General features: G+C 48.2%; 1 protein-coding gene and 1 long non-coding RNA gene across 4 annotated transcripts in view; both read left to right on the top strand.

The window, feature by feature from the left end:
- Positions 1–2,598: 2,598 nt before the first annotated feature.
- CSNK1D (casein kinase 1 delta) overlaps positions 2,599–24,175 on the top strand; it is a 37,171-nt gene continuing 15,594 nt past the window's right edge. For 2 of the 3 annotated variants that reach the window (XM_055575442.1, XM_055575443.1), the window contains exons 1-2: positions 2,603–2,924; positions 9,493–9,603. In XM_055575442.1, the coding sequence (XP_055431417.1) occupies positions 2,849–2,924; positions 9,493–9,603 (187 nt within the window). In that variant the 5' untranslated portion in view covers positions 2,603–2,848. Of the gene's footprint in view, positions 2,925–9,492; positions 9,604–24,175 lie in introns of all 3 variants that reach the window. The other variant, XM_055575441.1, reaches the window with a different exon arrangement.
- Positions 9,615–19,371, top strand: LOC129648787 (uncharacterized). The gene is made up of 2 exons (XR_008712864.1): positions 9,615–14,970; positions 15,182–19,371. It is a non-coding gene; the product is annotated as an uncharacterized LOC129648787 (long non-coding RNA).

Below are 24,175 nucleotides of genomic sequence, written 5' to 3'. Positions count from 1 at the left end.
CACAGGGAGTTTGGGTTAAAGCAAAGGGGACTACATGTTTGGAAGTGCATTAAAACTGCAGTGCCAGGTGGAGCGGGGATGGTCTGCAGAGAGAGATGCAGGGCTCTGACAGCGATACACAAGGGATGGAAAGCGGTGTCAGGGACCCGTGGGGAAATCTGGGCAGCGGAGAGGCCAGGAGGGAGAGGATCGGGTGAAAGGCCTCCAGCCCTCCAGCCCCCACTCCCCAGCCTTTTGGATAAGACTTTCCTTCTGCAGTTTTAGATTAAAATAAAAAGACCCCAGGCAGAGGCAGATGGGCCCCCAGCCCACTGGGGAACACACCTGGGGCAACCTGAGTGTGAGTGAGTTTTTGCGGGAGCACTGGTACAAGTCAGTGTCCATGCTGGAAGCAGAATCATGAGTCTTTGAGGGGGGCTGTGAACGTGGGGTCTAAACCCGGCAGTTCTGCTTGGAAATGGCCTGGCCTAGGAGCTGGGTGTTCATCCGTACGAGTCATTCATGAAGTCAGGGTTTACTGAGTGCCTACTATATGCCAGGTGCAGCCTGGGTGTCAGCTTGGAATCAGCCTGAGCTGGAATGCTAATGAGGCCATTTCCAACAAAAAGAACACTCACCTATGTGGCAGACTCCAAGCCACATGCCAGCCTTCTGGCCATGTTATTCCTGGTCCTGACACCATGCCCCAAGGGATGGTCTAGGGCACTGACTTTGACCTTCTCAGGGTCACACAAGAGCAGGGATAGAGGGCAGAACATGAGCAAGGAGAGCATTGTGATTCCCGAAGGTGTATTAGGCCCCATCCCAGGAGGCCAGAAGTGATGAAGCAGCTCTCACTGCACAGCCTCTGTAAGCCCTAGCCCTTGGAAGGGTGCTTCACAAATGGGAAACTGAGGCACACACAGCAGATGGCCATGGGATTACCCTGACCAATTCTGGGGGTGGAGGGGAAAGGAGAAACAGGCAGAATCCTGGGGCATGAGAGGAGCCCAAAGAGCTGCAGCTTCTTTTTGAGAAAGGACACTGAGGCCCCAGCAGGGGACTGCTGATCAGCAATCAGCCCCAGGGCAGCTAAGGGAGTGGCCAGTCCAGTATTTCCAGGAAGCTGGGGCCAGGCCCCTTTCTGTTTCTAGCCTGCACTCATGGTTTCTCTGATGGGACTGGGCACCTCAACAGCATATTCTGCCAGCAAGGCTACTTTTCACTAGTTTGCCAAAAATCTTCCCAACCCCCTAAGACTGAGAAACTAGGTTCACCTCTGTGCATGGATATGAGGTGGTCCTGATTGCCCACCACTCGATAGTGGTTGATCCCAGTTTGCCTTGAAGCCTCTCATTCTGTCTTCAGGCACTGCTATGTAATGTTCAGAAACTGATGCTTCCTCCTCCAACCTGACCGCCAATAGTTTTCAAACAGGGTCTGCCCTACTGTGGCGGAGCAGTGGAGAGGGCAGACTTGTGAATGGAAAGACCAGGCATTTTCCTCCTCTGCAACTAGAGAAGATGATCCTGAATCAACAGCCTGTGCAGCTATCTCACCCACACCTCTATGTAACCCCTGTGCTCAGAGTAGTATGTGTGTTGGCTGTCCAAAAATATGCATTAACAGCTTGTTCATGGTTCCTTCTTTTTGGCTGGGGCAGGAGATAGGCCGAGAGAAGAATCCAGGTGAAACTCATTTCCTTTTGGTTCAGGGGCCTCTCTGAAGAGCCAAGGCAGACTAAATGAAAACGGAGATCCAGTTTCCAGGAGACAGAACTGGAGAGGCAGGCGATGCAGGTCTCATCCTCTGAACCACAGTAGCATCAGCCTCACCTTTCAGTCTGACACCAGAGGTCCTCGAACTGCTCCTCCTTCCGACAAAGGCTTGAGCTTGCTGTAGGCCCTTGAGCCTACTGTAGGCCCAGGGCTTGGCTCAGAGGGTGGGAGGGGAACTGCACAGTGCACGCCCTGGCCAGCCCGAGAAACCTGTGCACACTTGTGTCCCGGTTGTGTCACTTCCTGCAGACACCTGTGCAGGGAAGGGCGTCCCCACTCCCACCACCCCAGCCGCCGAGAGTCCCGAATGCGTGGGTCTGGGTCCTGGAGAGACAGGCTGTCCCCACTCTCCCTCCGGCAAAGGGCACTGCCTGGAAGCCTGTCCCATGCCTGTCGCGAGGAGAAGCTGGCTTCCCAGACACCTGCGGGGACAAACGAAGTCCCTGAGAGAGCACGTGGATCCTGCATGCGGAAAGGGACCAGGCAGGGGGCTCTCGGCCAGGGACTGCTGGGCGGGGGTGGGCAGGAGGCAAGGAAAGAGGAGGACTGGCCGGGACACCCGTGGATCGAGACTACGCCACACAGGACTGGTCCCAGGCCCAGCCCTCATCCAGGCTCTTTCCCGAGGCCCCGGCCGCGCCCCTAACCCCGCCCCTAGCCCTGCCCCTAGGCTGCGCGGCCCCGCCGCCTGCCCTCCGCCCGAAGCCGCGGCCCCGCCCCTCGGCCAGAGCAGCCCCGCCCCACCGGGTTGCTAGGGGAAGTGACGTCACAGCGCGATGGCGGCGGCTCCTTCAGGCAGCTGAAGGGAGATTTAGGCCCGGGAGATCCGAGTCCATCCGCGGCGGGGAGAGGGCGAGCGGGGCCGGCGGGGGCCGGGACAGGGGCGGCGGCGCTCGAACTGTCCCATCCGCCCCGTATTGAGGCGCTGGGAGCGGCGGGGCGACCGGAAAGCGATGGTGAAAGCGGGGCCGTGAGGGGGGCGGAGCCGGCAGCCGGACCCGCAGTAGCGGCAGCAGCGGCGCCGCCTCCCCGAGCTCAGACCCAGGAAGCGGCCGGGAGGGCAGGAGTAAACCGGTCCCGCCGCCGCCGCCATGGAGCTTAGAGTGGGGAACAGGTACCGGCTGGGCCGGAAGATCGGCAGCGGCTCCTTCGGAGACATCTATCTCGGTGAGGCGCCCCTCCCCCCGGCGCGGGCCACCCCAAACCGGCGTCCGCCCCGGCGACCCCGCCCCCGGCGTCTCGAACCCCAGGCCCGACCCTCTTCGCTGCTGGCGGTGAGCCGGGTCCCCGCTGGTTCGGATCTCCCAGCTCCCCAGGCAGGAACTTCTGGCCTTTTTGACCAGCGCCCCCCCACCCCACCACCCCACTCCGAGGGCACCTGCTTAACCTGAGCTCGCGGCCTCTGGGCAGCGGCCGGGAGCCTCGATTAGGCCCTCGCTCTGCCTGCCCCGCCTGGTGTCCGCTCCCAGTGGCCCCCCCAGGCAGACAAAGGCCGTCAGCGAGTGCGGCTCCCACGTCCTACGCCCGTGCGGCGGGCACGGGAAGAGTCCGGGGCTGGCCGAGGCTTCCTCGGCGCTCCTCGTGACGGTGCAGCCTCAGCTGACCAGCTCCTCTGGCTCGGAGCCTGGGTCGTGGACCGCAGGTGGCGCGTAGGGTCGCCTGGGGGCCAGTCGAGTGGTCGTTGAGAACATGTTGCGCATCCAAGTTCCGTACTAGGTACCTCAGCTTAAACGAGAATGACATTCAGGTGATTCTGGACAAAGTCAGCGTTAGGGTGTTAGCAGACTTAGAGGCAAATAAAGTGGCAAAGCTCTACTCATTGGCTTGCCCTTTTGCTATGAAAATTCTTCCAGGTAGACGCGGGCCGAGGGGGGGGGGCGAAGATTAGAACGTTCCGGATGGCTTCAGATTTCCAGTGAAAGAAAGCGCATATACACGTGTGTAATAAAAGGTTGTCTTGAGTCTTAACAGTTGAAAGTTTAAAAATACCTTATTGGGTTTTCCCAGAGGAATAATTGTATATAAGTTACTCCTACCCCCACATTGGGGACGTCCAGCCTGGCACGCGGTGCGTGTGCAGAGGGACTGTCATTGCGCAAGTTTGGGGGTAAACATGCTCTGTGCTTGCGCAGCCCGCTCTGGTGTTTTTGTTTGGCTAGTGTCAGGGAGGGTCAGGAATAGCTTCGTTTGTCAGTAATGTTTCTGGTTATGCCTTTCAGATGGTCCCAAGTCCGTGTGCTCACTGCCCCATCCTTGGCTATAGTTCCCAAAGGGATGCACAGCCTCCTGGGCTGACAGTGTAAGAGGAATCCACACTTAGGGTAGTTCCTAACTATTTTTGGTACCCTTACCCTATGGGGAAACCTGTCACATCAGTGTGTGCTTTACTTCCCTGCTGAGTAGAATACACTCTAGAGACACTTGCATTTTGCTGTTTAAATATTTATGTCCGGTAGTCAGCAGTTGCCTTCTCAGCAGTGTTTTGGGAGGCAAAGTGCTGGGTAAATGCATGCTGTTTGCCTTATTTATAGAACAATAGATTTTGGCAAAAGTTTTAACCTAAGATCTAGGAGCCATACTGAAAAGCCAATCCATTAGCCACCTTTACACTGATAGGAAAAAGTCAAGTGTTTTGAAACTTCTTGTTCTCTGGTCTGAAACCTTGCCAGACAGCTCTCTGCTTTCCAAAACTTTGTTCAGTCAGAGTGTGGAACACTGTCACCAGGTCATTCACAAAGAAGTTGAGAGTTTTGTGGGAGACCCTGTAGGCTTATTCACAAGTGTGTCCTTTGGGCCTCACCTTGTTCTGGGCACACCAGTGGTGCTTGATACAGATCATCATGCTGACTGGTCCCAGAGGGATCTGTCTTCAGTTTTCTCCTTCACATTTATCCTAAGATGGATACACTGTGGCTCTTGAGCACTCCTTATGAGTACCCACATGGCCCAGCCATTGGAATACACTTAGAGTTACGTGTGTGTGGTTGGATACAACCAGTTATTTTCATCAGCCATGGCTCTTGGCCCATGTAGTGGTGGCTGCAGGCTACATGCTGCTTCACTGAGAAAATGTGACGTGGTCTTGTTAGATTGAGATGTGTGACTGGAAAAGTGGGTCAGAGGTGGTTCAGTCGCTAAGTTGTGTCTGACTCTTTGTGACCCTGTGGATTGCAGCACCAGGCTCTCTGTCCTCCACTATATCCAAGAATTTGCTCAGAATCATGTCCATTGAATTGATGATGCCATCCAACCATCTTATCCTCTGCTGCACCCCGTTCTTCTTTTGCCTTTAGTCTTTCCCAGCATCAGGGTGTTTTTCCAGTGAGTTGGGTCTTCACATTAGGTGGTCAAAGTATCGGAGCTTCAGCATCAGTCCTTCCAATGAATATTCAGGGTTGATTTCCTTTAGGATTGACTGGTTTAATCTCCTTGCAGTCCAAGGGACTCTAAAGAGTCTTCTCTAGCCACCACCATTTGAAAGCATCAATTCTTCAGCTCTCAGTCTTTTTTATGGTCCAAGGACCATGGGATGTATTGAGTCATCTGTACCACTGTTGTTTCTGGATTGTTTGTTTGGTTTTTTTCCCCCCTTTTTTTTTCCCCATTTTTTAGGCAATTGATTAGTCATTAGTTGAGGAATGATGAATTTGGTTCTCATCTTAAAATTATGTCCTACAAATTACAGTATGATGACGATTAAAGTTGTTCCAGTTGCTGTCACTTTGCTATAGGTCAGATCACTCTGGACAACTCCTCCTCCACCTTGCTTTGAGCGTGGGGTTTGGGGTCTTCTTGGACTTTCTAGTGCTTTTAGGTGTTTGAAGCTGAGGGTTAAGAGCTATCCTTCAGCTTGCTAAATGCCTTATGAACCAAGAAGGCCCAGAGCTGGCCTCCCTTTCCAGAAGCCTGCTGTGCTGACATGAGCACTCAGTACTGTGCCCTGCAGTTTATTCCAGTCTTTCCCAAACTGTGATCCCCCTGTTCTCATGGAGCTCTATTCTTGTCCATGTTTGTCTTGTAGAGGTGGTTACAGTACCTTGGACCCACCCCCCTTCATGAGTGGTGGAATGGAGGAGGTTTTCTTCCTACCAGCTGTTGGCATTTGTACTTGATCCTGACAATCAGTTTGTCAGAGGATGGCCTCATCTGTCCAGTCTTCACCCAGGTGGACTTTGCTTTTTGACTTTATCATATACACAAACACTTTGGGGGAGCTAAAGCTTAGTAACCTCTTCATACTTGGTTTTCATGTTTTCCCTTCTCTGACCTTTCACTTCTCTTCAGTGGGGTGTCTGGCACGCAGTAGAGGCTCCAGAATGGTGGCTGACAGGCCAGGAGAGGAAAGCAGTTGCAGTGTGAGCTCCTGCAGTCACACACCTGTGTCCTCTACAGTGGTGGCCTGAGTGTTTCTAGATACCAAGTCAGCTGCTTTGTCAGTGGTTGTCCTGCGAGAGTAACTTTTGACCTGCTGTTGAGAGGCCTCTCCCTATTTCTTGAGATAAGACAGCCATCGGTGGGAGTTAACCTTTCTCTTCCAGGAAAAGGCCAAGCTTAGGGTTAAGTTCACTTCATTTATCCTCTGCCTTTGCTCTCAACTTGAGGGACATAATTTTGTTTTCCTAGGACCAGCATCAACCTGTGTCTAAACATAGACTAACATCTTTACCTAGTGAGAGGGAACTCTTGTCTGACCAGCAGTGGAACTGCGCAAAAGAGCTGAGGTTGTTGGGGGATAAAACATCTCACTATAAACAGACACTTAAGAGTAATCATGATGTACCGCTTGGTTTTGACTTGCTCTGAATCTGGAACCCAGAGCTCAGTAATACCTTTCAGATTTTTTCGTTCCCCATCTAGAAGTGGAGAAGGAAATGGCAACCCACTCCAGTGTTCTTGCCTGGAGGATCCCAGGGACGGGGAGCCTGGTGGGCTGCCATCTATGGGGTCGCACGGAGTCGGACACGACTGACGCGACTTAGCAGCAGCATCTAGAAGTACTTCTAAAAGTTACCTGTTGTGAAGGCCCAAGCTTTGTAATTTCCAGTTGTGGCAGACCAGCACTTTTGTTAAATAAGATTAAAATGCAGCAATGTCATGTTGCCATCAGAGCTCTTGGGTGCTTCCTCGCTATTCTGTGTTTTCCCTTTGTGAACTGGTGGCAGTCTGGGGACAAGACGTGGGCCAGCACTGGTGGTAGAGCACAGGGGCTGCTGTCAGCCAGGGGAGTTGGGATAGGACTGCAGGGCTACAGAGTGGTGCACCCCAGTTTTGCTCAGGGGTCTCTCACGTTTAGTTCCCATGGAACGTACAGAACTTGAAGCTCTGCTCCTTCACCCAGTGGTGAAGACCTCTCAGAGGAGACAGCCTGGAGTGGGTGCTGCCCTCAAGTCTGTTTGGCAGAGAACCCATGTCCAGCCTTTCAGTCATCAGACTCAGGGCACCCTTCGCATCTGTGACGCTGTAGAGGGCTGACTCTGTTCTGATACGATTGTGGAGGAGGTGGACTCTGTCCTGGTATAATCTTAGGGCAGGCTGACGCTGTTTGCTGGTGTAATCATGGAGGAGGTAAGCTGTTTCCTGGTGTAATCTTAGGTGAAGCTGACTCTTGCTCTGTGTGGTCTTGGGGGAGGCTGGCTTTGTTGCTGGTGTGATGTTAGGGGAGGCTGGAATTCAGTTGTGTTTCAGAGTTGCCTGTGGTCATTTGTCCCCAAGACTGTCAGTATTGCAGGGGTGACTCAGATGTTAGCTTTATCAACCATGATACAGTGGAGCTAAAAGTGTTCTCAGCCTTTTTGAAGGTGCAAGTTCAGTAGGTAGCCTGTGCAGGCTCAGGCTATGTTGTCATTGAGAACCTGCCTCTTGGCAAGGTTGACAGAACAGACATAGTTGAAAGAGCAAGAGTGCTATAATCACAGACTTTTTGATGCTCCTGCTTTGGGGTGGGGGAGTAGCTGAGGTAACTAGAAAGATGAGTCATCTGTTCCTCATGGGCTGGCAAGTTCAGTTCAGAGTTCCAGGTCCTCACAGGAACTCAGAGTTCATTTTCCATTTACACAGTACATTTTAAAATGAAGTCATTTCTCTTGTGATTAGGTAAATTATCCCAATCTGAGGCAGGAAGGACAAAATGTATTACCTGTCTGTCTTCGGAGTACCCAGGAGTTTTTGCGGCATGGTAAAGGGAGCTCTTCAATTGAAGGTGGTCACTAACAGTGATCAAATGGTGGTTATTCCCATGGAACCCAAGCACTGGTGACCAGCTTTGTACCTAGGGCCACTAGAAATGGATACATTTCAAGCAGCTGTCCCAGCAGACTAGAGGAGACAGTTTCTCTTTTTTGGGCATTTACTGGGTTCGTGAATGTCAAGCAGACAACTCTCCTGCAGGTCTTCATTGTTCTAATGCTTGCTGACCTTACTCTGTCCGGGTGTCTCAGTGTGCTTTGTAACCAGCAACCCATTCATCCCCACAACTCCAAGAAACAGACTCCTGGTCTCCCCTCTGAACTCAGATGGTGAAAGAAACTTGAGTTGCCAGGGACTGGCAACATTGCTTTGCCCAGCATGGGTCTCGGTTTCGTCTGGGCTGCTGGAGCCAGTGTTAATTTCTTCACAAACAACCGTACTTCTGGGAAGAATTAAAGTGCTTTAACTTAGAACTGGTGAGGAAAGCAAAGGGAGACCTAGGTATGTGCTTTCTAAGACTGCTTTTCCTATTCTCTCTAGTGAATGTGCCTTGGGAGGGCGAGGGGGGTCTTGTAGCATAGCTTTGAGTCAGACTGGCACTCAGGAACATTTGTGTGATAAGCCTGCACGGGTAGTGGTTGTCACGTATGTAGGTCCACATTGTAGTAAAGAAGCGAGTGGCATCGTGAGCTTAAACCTCTGATCTTCAGTCATAGGCTGGTGATCAGGAGATGTGAGCAGATATGTTGCTAGTTTTAGCCCAAAATTGGCAAAAGATGAGTGACAAGTCCGTGTTGCGTAGGTGTGATTAGGGCTTTGCGGACAGAACCCAGTCCTGATCCAGTGTCCGTAGGAGACAGAGCAATGTCCTGGTCCCTGGGAGGGAAGGGACGTGCTGAGTCTCCCTGGGCCTGACCTGTGTTGGGCGAATGATGGCTCCTGCCGTGTCGTGGGAACCAAGCCCCCTTGAGAATCACCCTGCTGTTTGTGGCTTGGTAATTGGGCCGCATGGACTGAGATGGGCTTAGGCCATGTGGTTGTTCAGTGGAAACCCAGCTTTCCCTCTGGAGAGAGGATTGTACACCCTTGAGGCCCATCAAGGAAGCATGGAGAAATGGGGTCAACATAGAATGTGTTGCCCTGGGACTCCCCATGGTCTAGCCTAGGGTGGGTGAATGCAGAGCTGACCAGCAGGCTGGATGAGAAGGTTCAGACCAAGTAGGGATCCTGTGGAGAGAACTGTACAGCCTGTCTCTGGGTCTCCTGGTGATCAGAGGAGGGCCATATGGAAGTGGGTGATACAATGCCATGTAAGATTTTTCTATATGTATTACATACTCCTATTTTAAAAAGTGAAAATAAGGTTATTTTCCCACAAGGGTTTATTGACCACTGACACCATTTTGTAGTAGAAAGTGGAGTACATCCATCAGCTGGTCGTTCTCAGAAGATTCTGAGAGCACTCGTTGTCTCTCCAGTGTGTTGTAACGTCGGGTTAGGTGGGAGATACCAGATGATTGACATTTGTGGTTTTTCTTTCTTTGCCAAGGTACGGACATTGCTGCAGGAGAAGAAGTTGCCATCAAGCTTGAATGTGTCAAAACCAAACACCCTCAGCTCCACATTGAGAGCAAAATCTACAAAATGATGCAGGGAGGAGGTATGATTTTTACCTATTAAGAAAACCAAGGTGGTGTTTGATAAGGGAGATGGCAGATGTCATGAATCACAGTCTGGTTGATTTGGAAAGGGGGCAGGAACGTTCATACCCTTTACCCCATCCTGTGGCTTCCTTCAGATACTATCTGAGAAGCCTGCAAAGGGCCTTACTCGACAAACATCATTTTATGCTCTTTGCATGAATATTCCCTTCCTTAGGGAATGTTATGTACTGGTGTCTTTGAACACGAACTTATGTCAGCACTGACATGAAGCTTCCTGCTGATCCTCCTGTGCTGTCTCAGTCATGCCTGCAGCTTTGGGACAGTCCGCGGACTCTTCCTCCTGAGTGAGACCCCTTCCAGCTCAGTTACTGTCCCGCTTCTGTGAAACCGCCCCTTGGGCCTGAGGGTACCGGATGTCAGAGAGCACCCATCCTGATTTCAGAATCTCCCTTGTAGAATTCTCTAGACTCTGAGATTGTTTGGGTAATAGAGCAGGAAGGGGTCTTATTGGGGGGGGTCTCAGTCCTGAAGACACTGCAGCATTTTGAAGGATGTGCCTGTGCTGCTCCCCAAGGAGCTTGGAAAGCCTAGGCACAACCCTGAATGTCTTGAATTTCTCTGGGGACAGGGCTTTGTGTGTGAAGAATAGCTGTGTTATTCCCTCTTGGAAACCCTTCAAGGCAGAAGCCCGCATGATACTTTGAGAGTTGGGGATGGGGGGTGGGCTCCTGGCACTTTGCCAAAGGAAAGCTTGTCTTAAGAGTCTGTGTTGGCACCTTTGTCAGGTGGAAAGGGAGGACTGGTGAGGTGACTTCTTGGCATCTTTGCTTCACAAAGCAGCTTAATTTGTGCTGCTGCTACCAGAAACCAGATCAGTGCTGCTACTTCCAGAAACCACCATAGCTCTGTTGACATAGCACAAGTTGTCTCTTTAGCAGCAGGTACATCTTAAAGCAACATTCAGAGTCCTGTGAGATGATTGCAGAGGGGGTGTCCAGTGCCTCTCGTCCCTAGTATTATGAGACCAGAAAAAGCTGTAGGTTCTCGGATGGCACATAGAGAGGAGACTTCCTGGCCCCTCCAGTGCCCAGAAGAGGTTGACAGAGGACCCTGCCAGTGTGTCTGCCCTCTGGAGGCCCCCAGTGAGCTTCTCAGGCACCAGGTGTAGTCTCCACAGCTTTTAAGGTGGTGCTGAATAGGAACAGGTGACTTGGGATATGGCCTTCATGGTGGGAGGAGCTTGGTGATGGGGATTGGATGAAACCTTCTGACTGAAAAGCCTGTGCATTTGAGGAGCAGCATCTCTGGGAACTCAGCAGCTGGGCGCCCAGGGACAGAGGGAAGGAGAAGAAGTGATGCCAGGGAGGAACTAATATAGAGTAGATTAAGACTCAACAAAGGGAATTCCCTGGCGGTCCAGTGATTAGGACTCTGCTTTCTCCACTAAGGGCACAGGTTCAGTCCCTGGTCAGAGAACTAAGATCCTGCCTCAACAGAAAAGAGTTTATTTGGGTTAGACAGGGTCTCTCCTCCAAAGCGTTACTGTTTATTGTGGAAGCTGTCTCCTGCATGGAGGACAGAGAGCAGCATCCTAGGTGGCAGTAGGCCCTCACCCCCTCCCCCAAGTTGGGGTGATCAGAAATGTCTGCAGATGCTGCTAAATGCCCCTGCATGTACTTTCTGCTTAGACCCCCTATTTTAGAATGCAAAAGATCACTTACTTTAGTCTTCCCATGCCCTTCCCTAGGATCATGGAAACCCACCAGAATTCTAGAAAAGATATTCTCCTGTCTGACCCTACCCACACGTAGATTGGGTTTTACTCTTGCTTCAGATATACACTTGGTGAATTCTATCAAGATGTAAATGTTTGTTTTAGAAAACTGATTCTGTCCGGGAGCAGCGAGCTCCATGCTGGTACTATTTTGTGAGCTTGTCGAAGCTGGGATGGCAGAGGAGATACAGGCCTCCGCCTGGAAACCTCATAGCTCTGCTGTTGGCCACCCTGCTGTATCCATCTTAGGTGGTACATCTCTGATCATGGTTTTTTTTCTTTTTATACTGAGCTCTGGCTTCTTTGCAGACAGTTGATAAATTGACATCATCATAGGAGAAAGCTTGTAGCCTAGGGCTTGCTTTGCCCTCTCTAGCTCGTAGTACAGTGTTGCCTGGGTTGCTGCCTGGTAATGGTGACCTTACAGTACTCCACTAGAGAGAGCTGCTGCGCTGGCTCACTCAGGCCACCTAAGGGAGGGGTTGGCATTTAAAAAAAACAACAGCAACATGTTTTGGGGTGTGGATGAGATGGGTGAAAAGTTTCAGTTGTATGGTAGCATTTGGCAACCAGACTTACAGTGGTGATCACCTTTTATTAGTGTATACAAAGATGAAATTGTACACATGAAACTAATATGTTTTATACCAATTTTACTTCAATAAAGGCAAAAGCAAAAAAAAAGACACTAGTGTCAGGTATTGTTAAAAGTGTTTTGACATGTGCCGACACGTTCTCCACCACAGTCGTGTGCGGTAGGTGTCATCGCCCTCATATAACGAATGAAGAAACTGAGGCTGTTTCTAAAGAACACAGGTTTGAACATGAACACTGTAGCTCCCAGACCACTCCTGCAGAGCAGCCCTCCATGAGGGTCAGCAATCAGGAACGAGCCCCAGATCTAGTTGGTGCAATAGATTAAAAAACTTGAAATAGCAGAAATAATTTTAAGTTAATTATGTTGGTGAAGGACTTGGGTGGACACCCAGTTTTTATCAAAACAAAGTGGACTGCCGGGCAGAACCTAGAGGCTAACCTAATAACCCCACCAAGTATCTTTAGACCACAGTCTCCTTGGGAAACCTTCAAGTGGAGATCTTTTGTTTAGTTCACAGCTACTTCTGGTCGAGGCTTGTGGCGGGTGTGGGAGGAGAGGGTGGACCCTTTGTATGAGAATTCAGGCCAGGGCTGAGGGGTGGGAGCTCTGCGCTGATGGTGGGTGAATGCCACCAGTGATGTGGCGGTAGAAACAGGTGGCCTCTCACCCAAGTTCACTCTCATTTTGCATGCCTGGTCAGTTCCCACAGTATATTTAAGACAGTTGTGATCTTTTTTATTAGGAAAGGTTTCACAGCACCTAAGAACGTGTAGAGCTCGTGGCTGTTGGAATACTAAAATGAACTCCCAGAGCCATGTGCTTGAGAGAGCGAGCAGGAAGGCCTTCTGCACCTGTGTGCCCACCCAGGACTTCTCTGCAGCTGCCCAAAGCCTGGCTCCCCGTGCCCTTGCTTAGTTTGTTTCTAATTTTTTTTTCTCCATTATCCTGCAAGAAGTTAGTTTTTTAAAATCTAATGACATCGCCCAGAAACATTTGGCCACTGTATTTACAGTTGTTTTAAGGTTGAATTGCCAAACACTTCATGAACTATTGTATTTGCATTAATACTGAGTCCCTATCTTTACATTGAAACTTTCCACAAATCCAATGGAAAGCATTTACCTGGTGGTATCCCTCCTTTTTCACCCCCAGGCATATGCTTTGGTTATCTTTGGACTGAATGAGGGAAAAAGTATCAAGTGTCCAGAGCTGCACATAACAGTCCAAGTGACCCATTTCACATGTTAAGGGCGAGTGGGCAGGGGCAGCTGAGTGTCCCTGGCATGGCTGGTCACCGGGTAGCACTCTGGTGGCTGTGTCTCTCACGTGCGGCCTCACATGTCCTGCCCCAGCCCCAGGAGCAGCAGTCTGGCATCCCAGGTGCGTTTCAGCTTTCTGGTCTCGCTGCATCACACCTCTGAGGTCATGGAGCAGCTGTCTGTGCACAGGGAGCGGGGTTATTCTTGTGAGTGGCTTTAGAGTTGATTGCTGCCTGGACCTCAGCATTTAGTTTGCAAGACAGTCTGCTAAGGATGAAGCAGGCTACATAGCATCTTCCTCTTCTGGCCAGGGAACCGAGAAGAGGAGCACCCTGCTTCTACTGCATCTTATCTTGGGGTGATAAGGTATGTTGGGGTCAGTAAGAGAGGGTGCTGCCAGTGAAGTGGACCGTCAGAGCAGACGAGTGGCAGGTCCATGCCCCACATCTCCTAGTTCACACGCTTCTGGACATGAGTAATACAGTCACACTGTGTGTATTCTACAATTTTCCTCTTTGACCTGCTGTGTTCCTGAGGTTCTTCAATGTTGACACAGTTGTGGTTCGATGGATTTCATTGCAGTTGATAGGCTCTTGTGTCTCCATAAACAGACCTCCCTGTGTTGAGGAGGAGCCCTGGCTGGCTTCTAGGGTTTTGCTCTTAAGCATGGTGCCACAGTGACTCCCTCGCCCATACCCGGTGCAGGCTGGTGCAGAGCCTATTGGTGGAAAGGCATTCTGTGAAGCAGGCAGGTGCTCGCCCTGTAGGGTGGCACCCCAGCCACAGGGATGTGTTCCCAGGTGTTTACCCACATTTGCCTTCACCTGGAAAGTCTCGGGGGCTCCTGTTAGATCCACATCATCTTCAACCTTGCCATTAATCATTCTTCTCCAGTGTGACTTGGCATGTCTCAGCTAGCAGAGAAGGGGGAAGTTTCAAAGAATAAGGATGGAGAAGAAAGAAAGAAAATTTACTTGTGCATGATCTGACTTCCTACATAGGAAACCAACAAGACAAGTTAGAGCGGTGAGCCAGATACTTCAGATCAAAGTATAAAATTAGTTCTCTTATTACACCAACAACAGTTAGTTAGGAAATAGAATTCTTTTTCCCGTCAGTGCAAGCGAGTCTTTATTCTTTACATTTGACAGGGAAAAGAGGAAAAGAGCCAGCCCATGTGACAGGACATGGCGAGTGAGAAAGGAAGTGGGGGCACAGCAGAGTCAGCCACTGAGTCTTTGCTTTCCGGGGGTGAAGTCCCTGCAGCCTCAGGGCTGAAGTCTCCTGTAGTTGGAGAGCAAGGGGAAAGGGAACCAGGAGAGGACAAACTACTCCTTCCTCATAAATTCAAGATTTCAAACAAAGCTTTGGTGTCTAACAGAGAACATGGAGTTATATTTGTTTCCTGTTAAACAGTCGTGTGGCCACTTGGATAGACGTTTCTTACACTTGTACAAAAGCTCTTGAGTGACCTGGAGATACATACATCTTCCCCTGAGTGGTCTCCCAACCTCACTTTCTACAAAGAAGCACCCCCACCCACCTTGCTTCTCTCTTCCCTAGGATTTGAGATTAAAGTAGGTTTGATCCATGCAAATGCAGCAGTGTGTTACGAATCATGTCAAGTAACAGCCTTGACTTGGAGTTGGGAACAAAGGATGGAATGTTTCTAGCTGCTTCAGTACTTCTGGACAAACGTTTTGAGTTGTGGAGATACCCGCACAGACTAAAGGTACAGGTGTGTTGGTGAGGATGGAGAAGGGAGTAGAATAGGAGTCAAGTTTTTAGTACAGAAGATTTGGTCTGAAATGGGGGAAGGGAACACAAAAGAAAGAAGGTCTTAAGACCCCTGTTTTGAGATGGGGGGTGGGGCACCCCCGAATTTGTGTCTCAGATCCTTTGCCTGGTGCACAACCTTTTATCTGTCTCTTCTTTGAATACAGTAGGAAGCTTGTAAACAACAAAACCCCAGAAGAACATGGGAAAAGGCCACTGCCTTATATTTACACCACCTAGGCTACCTCGTGTTATTTCCAGATCAGTGACTCATGAAGTCCTATGAAGCCCCCACAAATAGTAAGTAGATGGGCAGACACTGGGGTGACAGAACCCAGCATCAGACATACGTCCCTCCATGTGCTCCAGTGTATCTACCCCATTCCAGCACTGAGAGTCCCAGCTTGTGAACTGAGCCCCTTGTCCTTCAGCTGCCACAACACTGACCACTGCTGCTGGGGGCAGTTTGCTGACGCCAGATACTAGGAAGAAGCCCTTGCCTGTGGTCGTGAGAAGCCAGGGCGAGAAAGCTCAGCATTATTAAAGCGTAAGGATTTTGCTTCATCTTCACCTGGAGGCTCGAGCTGGTACCCTTTGAACCCATTTTTTACAGACACACAGGAACCCTGGTGAAGGCTCAGGGAGGTGAAGCAAGTCTGTGCCTGGGATCGCACGTCCGAAACGGGAATCCCTCATCACACGTAGAGACAGCCCTTACCCAACCACACTTCCTCTTGGTGCTGTCACCTGGTCCTGCCTCTCCTGACCTGTCTACACCACATTTCCTGCTCAAACTGATTTCCATCCTTCCAGTAGGAGATCAAGTCATGGGGCAACAGTTAAAACCTTGTCTCCTGTGGCACATTGATGGTAGAGAATGCACTGCTCGAGACTGAAATACACAGTGGAGCATTTCTATGAAGGAAAAAGTTAAAATACAGATGGTTCATTTGCACACAGCTAGTGCAGCTTGGCATCCTAAGAAAGTGGGCCCCCAGGGAGCAGTGAACAAGTGGTGCTGGCTTCGGTGGAGGGAGAGGGCTAGCAGGTCTGCAGCTGTTGCCAGCCGTCTCTTTGCCTGTCCTCAATCCCGTGTCCTATCCCAAGAACAGGTCAGGAGGAGGCCAGCAGGGGAAGCCCTGCCTCAGCCCTGAGAGATAGGGGGTCCCAGAGAGCAGTGGCGTGTCCTATGGTCTTTTGCTCCGCCTTCTCCGACACAGGAAGTGTTACTACTACATAGCCTTCCACAGGAAAACACTTCCATGTCCTGGCCACTTGCAAAAGCTGGAAATTTGGGAGTAGAGACCAAGAGGTATGCAGGTTCTGGAGGTATTTCCTCCCCGCCCGCAAGCACTTGCCCAGAGCCGCTGCCTTCTGTCTCACCCCTCCCCTTGCCAAGAAGGAAGTGGGGGGATGCCATTTACCCTGCCTGAGGTCCATGGCAGTGCCCCTACCCACCCTTTCCCTGCTTTTGCCACTTTGCTCCTCAAACCTTGGATTGTGAAAAGATAGCCCCTCCCGTGGCTGCTTTCAGCCCCCTGGTGACTGGAGAGACTCCATGCCCTTGGGGGACTTCTCAAAGGTCAGCTCCACTGCTTTGCCCTCCTTTAAGTTCCGTAAGCCCTCTGTGTACGGCTCACTCTAGGGCTTAGAGACATCCACTTGGAGGTGAGGTATGACCCCAGGGGTCATGGATGGGAAGCTGAACCTAGCGCAAAGCGACCCACTTTCAGCTGCCAGTACTGCACAGCAGCTCCACTGGCACCTTGGCACAGCCACCTGCAAACATCTCGTCGGACAGAGAACCAAGATCCCTGGTCAGGTGGCTGTTGGCCCCAGAGAAGTCCAGAGGCCAAAGTGGTGTTCTTATAATACTGCTTACAGTAGTGAAAGACGAACCGTAAGTACAGAGGAATAAACCCTAAGCCAGGTGTGACCCGTATGTGGAAAACGCATCGGAGGATGCTGATGAACGTCTCAAGCAAACGGAGACGTTCTATTCATGGAGAGGACGACTCGGCAAGATGTTGTGTCCCAGAGCTGCTCAGAGAGAGGGCTCAGGGGAATCTGCTCACAGTCCAGCAGGGCCCTCCTCCCACGGGACAGGCTGACAGATTTGAAGAGCGGTGAAGGGCCAGGTTGACCGAGACGTAAATGCCACACACTCCGCTGGCACCCAGGTGGCAGCTTCTAGTATCACTCCACACCAAGAGGAGCCCAGATTCCAGGGTGAGCCGGGAAGAGGGAAGGTGAGTCTGAAGCATGTGGCTGAAAGGAAACAGGTACTCTGGCAGGAGTCCCGAGGACACAGGAACGAGCTTGAAGTGGCTTCAATTAAAGCCTCATCATGAATAATGGATTATAATATCTGAAAGAGATTCTCAACACTTCTATTCAACATAGTTCTTTTGGACAAAAAAAAGAAAAGGTATCCAAGTTGGTAAGGAAGAGGTAAAATTGTCTTTATGTGCAGATAGGTGTATAGAAAACCCTGTGTACCGACTCCACACACAAACTACCAGAACTGATAATGAATTCATCAAGGTAGCAGGATACAAGTGTAACATACAGGAATCTATGTCATTTCTTTACACTAACAATGAAATAACACAAAGGGAAGGTAAAAAGACAGTCCTTTTAAAAATTCTATCAAGTAGTATAAAATACTTAGGAAAAACCTAAGCGAGGAGGGTGAAAGACATATGCTGAGAACGATAGAACGCTGATAAAGAAAATTGAAGATGAGTTAAAGAAATGGAAAGATACACCGTGCTTTTGGATTGGAAGAATGAATAGTGTTTAAATGGCCATACTACTTAAAGCAATCTACAGAGTGGATGTGACCCCTATCAAATTACCCATGACATGCTTCACAGAACCAGAACAAATAGTGCTAAAATTTATGTGACACATGGAAGAGGGGAGAATTCATGCATCCACAATGTTCTGCATACCCACACACACAATCCTAAGATTTATATGACACATAGAAGGGGGAGAATTCATGAGTCCAGAATTCTCTACACATACACACACAGTCCTAAAATTTATATGACGCATGGAAGAGGGGCGAGTTCATGAGTCCACAATGCTCTACACACAGAGAATTCATGAGTCTACAGTGCTCTATACACAGACGCAGGTGTGAAGTTAAGCTCTACAGAGGGGCAGAAGGAACAATCAAATGGAAACTCGCCACTTTGTGGACACTGTTTTGTTACTTGATTGGTTTAAAGGGTAACTGGATGGATACAAACGTATCAGGTTGGTACAAAAGTAAATTACTGCCATCTGTGAATTTTAAATCATTTTAACTAGTCTCAAAGACATCTTTATTGATCAAAACAGGAACCATTACAATGAACACATTGCAAACAAGAAATAAGTTTGTTTATTCAAATCTGTAGCATAAAAATCTGTGCTTCAGGATTGGACCAACTTTTAGAAAGCATTTTCTGTCTCTTGCTAGTTGTGGAAGCATTTTGCTTGCAAAAGAAGGTTGTTGAGATGCTTGAAGAAGTGGTAGTTGGTTGACCAGAGATCAGGTGAATATGGTGGGTGAGGCAAAACTTTGCAGCCCAATTTGTTCAACTTTTGGAGAATTGCACCCATTCTGTTGACCAACACAGCCATTGCAATTTTCAGTGCATCTCATCGATTTGCTGAGCATACTTCTCAGATGTAATGGTTTCACTGGGATTCAGAAAGTTGTAGTGGATTAGATGGGCAGCAGACCACCAAATAGTGACCATGACTTTTTTTTTTTGGTGCAATTTTGGCTTTGGGAAGTGCTCTGGAACTTCATTTCTTCTCAGTCCAACCACTGGGCTAGTTGTCGCTAGTTGTGGTATAAAATCCACTTTGCATTGCACGTCATAATCTGATTGAGAATGGTTCATTGTTAAGTAGAGTAAGAGAAGATGACACTTCAGAACGACAATTTTTTTAAATTTTCTGTCAGCTCTTGAGGCACCTACTTAGCAAGCCTTTTCACCTTTCCTATTTGCTTCAAATGCCAAACAAACATAGAATGGTTGACATTGAGTTCTTTGGCAGTTTCTCGTGTACTTTTAAAAGGATCAGCTTCGATGATGTTCTGAGTTTGTTGTTGTCAACTTCTGATGGCCAGCCACTACGCTTATCTTCAAGGCTCTCGTCTCCTTTGCAAAACTTCGCATACATTCATTAGCAGTTCCTGGGTCAAATGTGATGATGTTGCAAGTTGTCTCTGCTGCTTTCCGACCTATTTTGAACTCAAATAAGATTGCTTGAATTTGCTTTTTGTCTAGCATCATTTCCATGGTCTAAAACAAATGTAAAATAAACAGCAAGTAATACATTAGCAAAAAAACATAAAGTGAGAAATGCACATTAAAATGATGTGTAGCATGACCACATTGAAGAATGTATTCCAATATTAAACAGCAAAGTTCAGCAATGCAAAACCACAGTTACTTTTACACCAACCTGATACAAGTTCAAGTATTGACACTGCCCTCAAAGCTTCATCCACAGATTACTTTTTTTTCCCCTCACAGATTCAGTTCAGTTCAGTCACTCAGTCATGTCCGACTCTTTGCGACTCCATGAATCACAGCACGCCAGGCCTCGCTGTCCATCACCAACTCCCGGAGTTCACTCAAACTCATGTCCATTGAGTCGGTAATGCCATCCAGCCATCTCATCCTCTGTCGTCCCCTTCTCCTCCTGCCCCCCAATCCCTCCCAGCATCAGGGTCTTTTCCAATAAGTCAACTCTTCTCATGAGGTGGCCAAAGTATTGGAGTTTCAGCTTCAGCATCAGTTGCAGATTATGTATTAATAGTAAAGAGGAGAATTCCCTGGTGGTCCACTGGTTAAGACTCTGCACTTTCACTGCCTAGGACCCAGGTCCAGAACCTGGTGAGGGAACTAAGATCCCACATGCCCTGCAGCACAGCCAAAATAACTTATAATAACAAAGAAAAAGTAATTTTTGTTGGAGAAATCTGGCAGATTTCCATCTGTCAGGTGATCAGAACCAGCAATCAGGCAAATCCAAAATTGAGGACCATTCAATATTGACCTGAACTCTTCAAAAATTTCTCTTTGATGGAAGATTAAAAAACTGTTCTAGACTTAACCATGGTGACTACATGGCAGTGCATGGTCCTAGGTTGTACCCTAGGCGGGGGACTTCTGTGAAGGACATTACTGGGGCAGGCTGTTGGGCCAGTGTGAATATGGGCTGTGTGTGCCCTGCGTCACGTGTGTCACCTGCAGTGCTGTGCCACCCACACTGCAGCTGCAGAAAGGCCCTTGGGCACCGGATTCTGACGTCAGTGGAGGAGGTGTGATGGTCAGTGAGCGAGGCCTTGTGAACACACGTGGCCAAGGTTGCTGAAAGTCCTGCCTCCCCTCACCCCAAAATCCACTTCAGATGGCTCAGGTGACTTTAGCGTGAAGAGAAAACTAAAACATTCTGGTTTTTTTTTTTTTTAAATCAGCGTTATTGAGAGGAATCAAACTGCATGTGTTTTGAGTGTGGTGATTTGAGAATTTTACCACGCGTGTCCTCTCAAGAAAACATTGCCATAATCAAGGTGACAAACATATCCGTTGCTCTTCAGAGTTTGTTGGGTCCCTTTGTGCTTCCTCTACCCCTGCCTTTTGTCATCTGCTTCTGTCGCTATGGGCTGGTTTGCATTTTCTAGAGCTTCCTGTGCAAGGAGTAGTACTGTGTGTACTTTGTTTTGAGAATGTGTGTGTATGTCATGGTTACTCCTTTTTATTGCTAAGAATTATTCCCTTGGATGCCTAGTTTCTTTATCCCAAATAACTTGTTTGTTTCACCTAAGTTACTGAATGTATTGGCATAAAGCTGTTTATATTGCCCCATGTTTGTGCGTGCTCAATTGCTCAGTCATTTCTGACTCTTTGTGACCCCACGGACTGTAGCCCCCCCAGGCTCCTCTGTCCATGGGGTTTTCAAAACCCTGGCAAGAATACTAGAGTGGGTTGTCATTTCCTCCTCCAGGAGATCTCCCCAACCCAAGGGTTGAACCCACATCTCCTGTGTCTCCTGCATTGCAGGTGGAATCTTTACCATTGAGCTGCGTGGGAAGCCTGAATCTAGTGATGTTGTCTCTCATTCCTGCGTGTTTTGTTGTGTTTGTTTTTCATTTTGTTTTGTTTTTGGTTGTGCCATGCAGCTTGTGAGATCTTAGGTCCCGGACCAGGAATAGAACCTGGCCCCTCAACAGTGAAAGCACAGAGTGCTAACCAGTGAACCTCCAGGGAAGTCCCTCGTTGTTGCTGTTGGTAATTGGTGTCTTCTCTGGTTTTTCCCTGATCAGTCTCATTAGAGATTTATCAACAGTCTGCTCAAAGGACCAGCTTTGGTCTCAGTCATTTTCTCTTGTTTCTCAGTTTTCTGTTTCATTAGTTTCTGCTGTGATCTTTTATTTCACTTCTGATTGCTTAGGGTTTAACTTGCTTTCTTAAGGTGGAAGCTGAGATCATTGATGTGTTTTCTATAGTATAGGCATTTAGTGGCTATAAAGTTTTCGCCTACCATAGCAACATTTCAAATCCTGATGAGTTTTCTTTTTCCTGTAGTTCAAAATGCTAATTCCCCTTTTGATTTCTTTCTTGATCCATAAATTATTTTGAACTGTATTATTTAGCTTCCAGATATTTGAGGATTTTTTTCCATAGAACTGTTAATTCTTTTTTTTTTTTTTTTTGGCATCAACTTTTTATTAGTAGTTACAAACCAAATTTATTCCTTACCAATATCTCTACATGAAAAACCTTCATGTAATAAATTTTTAGTGCCCAGAAGATAGAAATAAATGGAACCATAACAGTATAGCACAAGGAAAAAAAAAGATATGCATACTCTGGTTCATTAAATGAGACTTGTCCTGTTAACAGCATACTTTTAACATCGGAATAATCTTTTATATTCAAATATTATAGTGTTTCATACAATCTAACAGTGTTATGCCCACTAAGTTGTAATTTCAATACACTTTCTCTTTTAATAAATGTGCAGAGAACTGGATCGATTTTCCACTCAATGAATTTTTCTTATATAGATGAGGAGAGAGAGATAAGTATGGATTAAACAACAAGGGCTATTTGTCTTTTGAATTGATATGCTGTAAGAGTTTATTTGGCAATGATTTTCCTAATGCACATTCATGAAGTAATAATGTGAATTATTGGGATATATAGACAATTTTCACTCTACCTGCTGCTGCTGCTGCTAAGTCGCTTCAGTCATGTCCGACTATGCGACCCCATAGATGGCAGCCCATCAGGCTCCCCCGTCCCTGGGATTCTCCAGGCAAGAACACTGGAGTGGGTTGCCATTTCCTTCTCCAATGCGTGAAAGTGAAAAGTGAAAGTGAAGTCGCTCATTTGTGTCTGACTCTTAGTGACCCCACGGACTGCAGCCTACCAGGCTCCTCCATCCATGGGATTTTCCAGGCAAGAGTACTGGAGTGGGGTGCCATTGCCTTCTCCATGTTATTTATTTCTAAATGAATTCCACTGTTTTCTGAGAAAATATGTTGTATAACTTGAATCCTTGTAACTTTATTGAAGCTTGTTTTCTGACAAGAATGTGATGTGTCTTGATAAATGCCCTGTGATACCTGGGGGGAAAAAAGCTTGTTCTGCTGCTGTGAGGGGTGATTGACATCTCTAGTCAGGTTGTGGATTTGTCTCTTTCCTTGTAGTATTGCTTCATGTATTTTGGAAGCTCTGTTGTTAGCTGTGTGAACACTTAGAATATATGTTTTCTTGATCAGTTGATGCCTTTATCACTGTGAGATGACTGATAATATCCCTGGAAACACTCTTCTGCGCAAGTCTACCATGTCTGATGCTGACACAGCCCTTCTCCTCTGATGTTGGTGTGGTGCACAGTCCTCCTTGTGACCTAGTTATACCTGAAGAGTGTTTGGTGTGGATCCTTTCTTTTCCATCTAATCTGAGAAAGTGTGCCTTCCCTGTGGTGTTTACATTCAGTGTGATTAATGACAGGATTGGCTTTGCTGTTATTTTTGTGTCATCTGGTCTTTGCTTCAGTTTCCTTCCTTTTTAACCTTATTTTGAATTAAATTTTTTGTGGGTTTTTTTTTTTAACATTTCTAAATTATTTTTCTTGTGATGGCCTCCTCTGTTGAATTTTTTCACTATCTTTGTGGTGTCACTCTGGTGGTTCAGTTAGGGTCTGTCACCTCTAGCAGGATGCAGAGAAACCTGACCTCGTGGACTGCTGCCTGCCTGCCTGTGTGATAGTGTCGTGTGTTTTATTTGCATGTTGTAAACGCTGCAGTGCATTGTTATTTTTGTTTAAGCAGTCATGTCTTAATTTTTTATTTTCTGCTGCTCTGGGTCTGTTGCTTTGCGTGGGCTTTCTCTAGTCGAGGTGAGCGGGAGCTACTCTTCATTGCCTTGCGTGGGCTTCTCATTGTGGTGCTTCTCTTGTTGTGGAGCACAGGCTCTAAGCATATAGGTGTCAGTAGCGGTTACAGAATTCTGGGCTCAGTAGTTACGGCGCAGGGTTCCAGGGCACTTGAGCTTCAGGAGTTGTGGCATACAGGCTCAGGAGTTGCGACTCTGGACCCTGGAGCATGGGCTCAATGGTCGTGGCATGCGGGCTTAGTTGCTGCATGGCAGGTGGAACCTTCCTGGAGCAGGGATAGAACCTGTGTCCCCTGCATTGGCAGGCAGATTCTTAACCACTGTGCTACCAAGGAAGTCCCATAAACAGTCATACTTTTTAAATTTAAATAATTTTTATGTACTTATGTTGTTGTTTCCAGTGCTTTTCATTCCTCTGTAGCCCCACACTTCATGTGGCATCGCTTGCCTCCTGCCTGAAGGACATCCTGTAACGTGTCACAGTGCTGGTGATTGATTCATCACCCTTTTATATCTGAAAATATCTTCATTTTGTCTCTGCTGAGGTTTTTTCGGCAGATTGTCAGTTCTTTTCTCAGTTCTTGGAAGATGTTCCTCCACTCTGCTTTTTCCTCTGGCTGCGTTCAAGGTGTTCTGTTTATCACTAGTGAGCAATCGGACTGTCGCGTATGTCAGTGTTGTGTTCTTTATGGTTCTTGTGCTTGGGGCCTATTGAGCTTCTGTGTTCATGGTAGGCCACAAGCTGTT

The sequence above is a fragment of the Bubalus kerabau genome, chromosome 4, assembly GCF_029407905.1.
Source record: "Bubalus kerabau isolate K-KA32 ecotype Philippines breed swamp buffalo chromosome 4, PCC_UOA_SB_1v2, whole genome shotgun sequence".
Taxonomy (NCBI): Eukaryota; Metazoa; Chordata; class Mammalia; order Artiodactyla; family Bovidae; genus Bubalus; species Bubalus kerabau.
The sequence above is the reverse complement of the archived record's forward strand: the minus strand, read 5'-3'. Positions and strand labels throughout refer to the sequence as shown.